General features: G+C 44.8%; 1 protein-coding gene across 1 annotated transcript in view; it reads right to left on the bottom strand.

Annotated features, from left to right (window-relative positions):
* PHC2 (polyhomeotic homolog 2) overlaps nucleotides 1–6,794 on the bottom strand; it is a 68,909-nt gene that overhangs the window by 26,839 nt on the left and 35,276 nt on the right. Inside the window, exons 7-8 of the mRNA XM_007950417.2 lie at nucleotides 3,930–4,342; nucleotides 3,501–3,666 (exon numbers count right to left, since the gene is read on the bottom strand). Coding sequence (XP_007948608.1) covers nucleotides 3,501–3,666; nucleotides 3,930–4,342 — 579 coding nt within the window. The remainder of the gene's footprint in view (nucleotides 1–3,500; nucleotides 3,667–3,929; nucleotides 4,343–6,794) is intronic.

The following is a 6,794-nucleotide window of genomic DNA, read 5'->3' as shown; positions in this document are numbered from 1 at the left end:
GCGGAAGCCCGGCCGCGCGCTTCCTTTGTGCCGCCGGCCTCTGTCCGGCGGGCGTGAGTGGGGGAGCCGGCGCGGGCCGTAGCCAGCTCCGCCCCGCCGCCCGCGCCCCGCCTCCCCACCCTCCGGAAGGCGCTGGAGGCCGACTCCGCCTAGAGAAGCAACGCCTAAAGCGGGTTAGGGACGTTAAGGTTTCGGTTTAGGGAGGCAAGGGTCAAGCCACGAGGACGCCTGCCATCGCCCCCTCAAATGACCCCCAGTGGCATGGTGGACTGACTCCCACCACGATCAATTCACTATCTGGAGGCCTTATAGGCAATAATGATAATAACAACAACGCCTTAGAGGCAAAAATAACAATAAAAACAACAGGCTACCAGTAATTGAGTGTTTAATATATGTCATGCCCTACATGACCACACTGTCTCACTTATTGTTAACAATAACCCTACGAGTCATTATCCTCCCCACTGGAAAGTGAAGTAATGACCAGAGTGACCCAGTTACACTTCCATAAACTAGGATAATCCCTGCTCTTAAGCCTTACTGTGAAAGTTAACTGAGGAAATATATACAAATTGCCTGCAGAGCCTGGCACACAGTAGAAGCCCAATAAATGTTAGTTCTCTTCCTAAATCACTTTGGTTTAAGCTGAATTGTCACGGTGGTGCACATTCATTCCGTAAATATGCTAGAAGCCGTGGGGGATAATAATTCTCACCCCTCAGGAGCTTTGTGGGAGTGGGGAGGGTTGTTGAATACATAAATTTATTTCTACATTCTTGACCTCTCTCTGATCCCAACATTTCCCCATTTCTTGCCTTATCGTTTCTTCTCTCCCTCCCTCTGCCCACCCCCCATATTTTTATTTCCCCCCTCCCCCAGCCTCAACCCCTTTCCTTTGTTTCCACATTTTACATTTTATATTCCCTGATTATTTGCTCTATTTTCATTCTTCCCCCTTTATTCTATATTTCAAATTCTCAGATCTGTTTTCATTAATATTCACATTCCCCTCCTCAGCTCTGCCTTTACACTTCTTACATTCAGTTTGTTTTATAAAATAAGGTAACACGTTATTGAACACCTGACCTCCATTTCCCAAACATGCCCAGTTTTCCTACCTCCCTACCTGTTCTTACACTAGTCCTTCCTGGACCCCATTCTGCATGTCCAGGTCCTCTAAGGTCTAAATTCAAAGAACAGTACTTGGCAAACTTTTTCTGTAAAGGAGCAGATAGTAAATATTTTAGACTTTCAGGCCATACGGTCTCTTTTTCTACTTACTTACTCAATTTCGCCATGTAGCACAAAAGCAACCACAGACACACGCACAGTAAGTGTGGCTGTGTTCCAAAAAACTTTATTTATGGACTCTGAAATTTAAATTTCACATACTTTTTACATACCATGAAATATCATTCTTTTGGTTTTCTAAAAATTATTTTTAAACTGTAGAAACCATCATCAGTTTGGGGTTTGTGAAAAACTAAGGATGTAACCGATTTGGCCCTGGGGCTGTAGTTTGCCAACCCCAGCTTTAGAACAGTATCACCTCCTGCCAGAAATCTACCCTGATAATCTCTAGCTGGCAGTAAAATAATGCTTCCCTCTTCATAATGTTTCAAGCACTTACCTATAATCCTTCTATGGCATTTATCATGTTTTAGCTTTTATTGCATTTTTTTTTTTTTTCCTGTGCATTTCTCATCTTTCCCAGCAGACTTAAGCTCCTTGAAGGTAGGGCATAGATCTTACTCTCTATGTATTGCTTCCCACTCCACAGTGCTTTGCATGGAGCAGGCATTCAGGTATACAGAGAACAAATATTTAAGTCTTGGGTGGCTAACAACTGTTTCAACTGTGCAAAGTGTATTCTTCTCATGAGAGAGTACCTCAAGCAGAGGCTTGTTACGTGTATATTATTTTGATCAGATTTCACAGAGATATTTTTGAGGGATTATGGACAAGATAGAGATAGGTGGCTGAATGTCAGTTCATTGAAGGGCTGTTGGATAACAAATACTTGAACAAAGAATGCTGACCATTCTCCTTGAGGCAGAGGCTGTGTCTCAGATATTTAGCCTGGAGATTTTCTTTTTCTTTTAATGGGAATGAGGAGGGAGAGACATGATGATTGCCTACAAATACTCAAACCCAAAGCAAATTCACTGCCAACGAGTCCATTCCAACTCATAGCAACCCTGTTGGGTTTCTAAGGCTGTAAATCTTTGTGAAAACAGACTGCCTCATCCTTCTTCTACAAAGCAGCTGGTGGGTTTGAACCATCAACCTTTTGGTTAGTAGCCATGGTTAGCAGCCAGATCCTTAACCACTACACCAGAGTTCCTTCTACAAACACTGGTAGGCTATAATTTATGAGATGGATTTTGATATAATGCACAGGAAAAAATCACACCAATGAGTGGGCAGAAGTTACAGGACAGAATATTTTGACTGAATTTTAAGAGCAACTTTCTGATCATTAGAGTAATTCCATAATGGAATGGGCTGCTTTTCAGATGGTGAACCCTTATCACTGTAAGTATGTACACAGAAAGCAGATGGCCCCCTTCTGAGCTCTCATTTTCCTAGTATTATTTCTCCATATTCTTTTGCTTACCTTTCCCTTGATCCCATCCCCTCTTCCTTATAGGATTTTTACAACATTTTCCCCTACCTTGTCCAAAACTATTTTTCCTCTTGTTTCTCCTTTTCAATTTTCAAACTTTTTTCTCTTGGCTCTACCCACTCCCTCTCCCAGTACACTTAGCGCAATGGTTAGAAATGCCTCCCTGAGTTGTAGGTGGCTCATGGCACAGAAAGCCACTAAGATCTGAGCCAACATTGCTGTGCACACTGGCAGAGAGGGGAAGAAAAGCAATTTGACCGCTGTAGCAGGTGGAGGCACTGCTGTGACTCTCACCAGTATAGAGGGGGCCAGCAGAGTCTCCTGACAAACCCACTTGTCACTGGGCACTCACAGACAGACAATGGTGACCCAAGTTCCTTCAAAGATGCTTCCGTGAGCTGAACGAATCCAGAATTCCTTTCTAGTTCCCCGTATGCACTTTCTTGATCTCTGAGCTATGACAGTCATGCTGTATTTCCAATTTCAAGAATGACTTCTCGTACTAAATGAAGCAGAGAACTCAGACAACTGGATAACCGTGTCAGTTCTCAACTCTGAATGTGTATGTATAGTCAGCTTCAGATACAGCTGGCAGCAAGGACACATAGCCCTCAAGCTCTGGCTCTAGAACTACCAACTCTCCTTTCTCTACCCTTTCATCCTTATTTCTGGTTCCCCCCTCCTTGTTTTTTTTTAAATCCCTGGGTCATCTTCTCCTTTGCCGCTTCTGTTTCCACTTATCCTGCCTCCTTGTTGCCTCTTTGCGCCTGTGATAGTTTACGCTTTCATTCCAGATGCCCAAGTGAAATGTGCCAAGGGATGGCAGGGAAGGCCGACTCTCTCCCCTCCCCTGAAGGGCTACACTTCATACCGTGAGCTGGGGAATGCTGGCTGTTAGGGCTCTTGGGTACAGGCAGGCTACCAGGCATGGCAGTGATGATGGCTTGCTGATGTGGTGATGGGCCAGAACGAATCTCGGGCACACTCTTCTCCCCTGGTACCACCTCCTTCCAGTCATCTGGGGCACACTGCTGGGGCTGTTGAGGGATAGTACACAGAGATGCTCTTCATGGATTGCCTTTACATTCTTGCATATTCCCCTTTTCTGTGGATCTTGGGCAGCAGATACATAACTGTTTCAGTTAGCCCCAATTTAGAAAGAGCCCTTTTTCTTTCTTGGAAAACCCAGTGAGGACTTCAACACTCAGCTTACCCAGAAACGGATCCAAATGGGGCTGTGGAATCATCTGAACTGTGGCCTCCCTACTTGTTCCCTGGACCCTATGACCAGCTTACTCACCACTGGTGAAGCAGGTTGTAGTTGTAAGATGACAGCTGATGTGTGCTGGAACCTGCGTTGAGGGATATGGGACAGGCCCTCAGGATGTCCATTATGAGATCCAGCATCAGGTGTGGGAGGGTGACATTGCTGACTGCTGGCAGGCTTGTGCAGACTGGCAGTGGGGCACTGGAGTGGCAGGGTGGGTGTAACTGGGCCTAGTGGCATGGCATGGGCTTCTGAGCTGGGCTGCAGGGCCAAGCTTGGAGGGACTGAGGCGAGCTGGGGCTGGGACGGGGGCTGGAGCACAGGCCGTGACTGCTGGGTCTGCTGCTGCTGTGGTTGGTGTTGCTGCTGCTGGATCACAAATTGGGGCTGCAGGTGCTTTGATGGTGGCTGTGAGAGGAGCTGGTGTGGCTGTAGCTGAGCATAGGCTGAAGGGAGAAAGACCCAGGTTAGGCAACATGGCTTGACCTCATCTTCTGCTACCTTCTGTACCACCACCTTCCCCCGACGGTGCCCCTTCCCACACCCAAAGAACAAAGGTCTCCCAAACTAGTTGTATCTTGCTTTCAACTTTCACCCAGAGCCTGGTCTGCTCATTGCCATGGCTCTATTCTCTCTCTCTACTCTTGCTTTCTTCCTTCCATGAATCATTGGGATCCTTGGGCTGCCCCTCAAAACTCATCTCTGTGAAGCCATCTTTAACTGTCTAGCTGTTCAGAGAAACAATGTGCCATGTTCTGTCTCTCCCCCATGCCCTTCACTCACTGTATTCCTGAGCCTGCAATACCCGCTGCCTCCCAACCACCCAGGCCCAGTCCTGCATGGCTAGCTAGCTCTTAATCATCTTCCCAGCTCAGCTGAGGCTGGATCTCCTCCAGAAGAGCCAGGTTTACACAGTGGTCCTCAGACTGTGGCATCAGGCTGACCAGGGTCCTTTTCTCAAGTACTGTGTGACCTTGGGCTAGCTCCTTAACCTCTTTAGGCCTCAGCTTCCTCATTTAAGAATTGGAAATCACAGTAGTTCCTATCTGAAAAAAATGCTGTAAGGATGGAATAAGAAAAAATTGTGAAAATAAAATGAGAGAAAATGACATGATGGATTAGATAGGAACCTTAGTGGGCAGTGAGTTTATGTTAATAGAGGAGAAACCATTTGGAAGAGGAGGTAAGAATGGTTACACAACTCTAAGAATGTAATCAATGTCACTGAATTGTACAAGTAGAAACTGTTGAACTAGCATATGTTGTCTCAATGACAACAAAATAAAATAAATTTTAAAAAAAAAGAAACAACAAGGTGGGCACAGCCATACCATCATGTTCTATCATTTCTAGCTATAATTAGAATTATTATTTCAGCCTTAGTTTAGGGTAGGACCTTAAAATATCCTGGGCTAACCTCTCTCATAATAACATTTATTGTGATAGGTTTTAATTGTTTCTTATCTAACTTCCCTTTTAGATCACGAACCCCATGTGGTCAGAACTATCCTGTATTTCTTTATCCAGAACTTAACATAGTGCCCTCAGTAGATGAGTGAGGAGTAAATAAACGTATTGTCTTGATCTGGAATTCATTTGCTGTCAGGTGTTGCTAGTTTTCCTTCTTCCATTTTAAGTAGGCTGACCCTTGGAGGTCAAGATTTTTATATATTTTGGTAATCCCTTAAGCATCCAGCCTCGTGCCTTGTGTACAGCACAGAATCTCTCGGAGATCAACTGTCCTGACGCACAGCATGGATGACCAGTGACAGCCAGGTCAGTTTAAGATGAGGGCAGTTCAGGTGAATCTGGCTTGTCTAAAAGCTGCCCTCCAACCAGGTTTGCTGGTCCAACAGAGCCTGGTGTAACCACTGAGACTATGGCCCCTAGCTGCCCTTCAGGTCTGGAATTGGACCCACAACTGTGGTTTCCGGCCAAACAAAGTACAGGCATGTGAGTTAAACATTTACCTCAAGTAGACACACACCCTGGAGAGAACAATCATGGGAGAAGGAAGGGCTGCTTATGCACAGGGAGATAGCTCAGGGTGCAGAAGAGTATGAAGGGATGGACACTGGGAGGAGGTAACTATGGGGAGGAAGTGGGAGGGGAGCTGCTGCATTGTAAATTTTGGTCAATGACATGAGACAAAGTATATGTGAACTGCTGTATGAAAAGTGAATTTACTCTGTAAATCTTCACCCAAATCCTAAAAAAAAAAAAAAAAAGAAGTCTTTACCTCCCTCAGCAGAAGTGCATGGGAAGAAAGGACATAGGGAAGAAGAGGTAACCATGGGGAGGAAGTGAGAGGGAAGCTGTTGCATTGTGGGAAATTGCAGTCAATGTCATTAGACAAAGTGTATGTGAACTGCTGTATGGAAAGTGAATTTGCTCTATAAACTTTCACCCAAATCACAATAAAAATTAAAAAAAAAAAAAAGCTGCCCTCCACAGAGACTTCCATGACAGGAGAGCTGTCAGTAAGAGGCTGTGCCATGCAAGGGCAGAGAGCTACATCTAGGACAAATGATGCTAGCACTGTATATACCAAAACTGGAAATAAAGCACATGAATGTTTACATAAACTCATAGGCCAAAGACCCCATGATATTTTGGGAGGACTATACATCCTCACCTTTTGTGGTTAATAAAAGACCATGATTTATCCAGCATTATCCTGGCTCAAACATATTTTTGTTTAGAGTACTACAATAACGTTTTAACTGGTCGCTCTGATTTCAGTTTCTTCTTTCTATAATCCACCTGATAGATAGATTGCAAATTAATCTTCCTAATGCATAGCTCTGAGCCCTGATTAGGGGGCTCTCCTTTGTCTACAGATGTCTATGTTGTTGTTGTTGTTGTTAAGTGCCGTCGAGTTGTTTCCGACTCATAGCG

Source organism: Orycteropus afer, unplaced genomic scaffold (genome assembly GCF_000298275.1).
Source record: "Orycteropus afer afer isolate SDZICR_OR568_19922 unplaced genomic scaffold, OryAfe1.0 scaffold00272, whole genome shotgun sequence".
NCBI classification, from domain to species: Eukaryota; Metazoa; Chordata; class Mammalia; order Tubulidentata; family Orycteropodidae; genus Orycteropus; species Orycteropus afer.
Note: the sequence above shows the minus strand (reverse complement) of the source record. Positions and strands in the feature narration are given on the sequence as shown.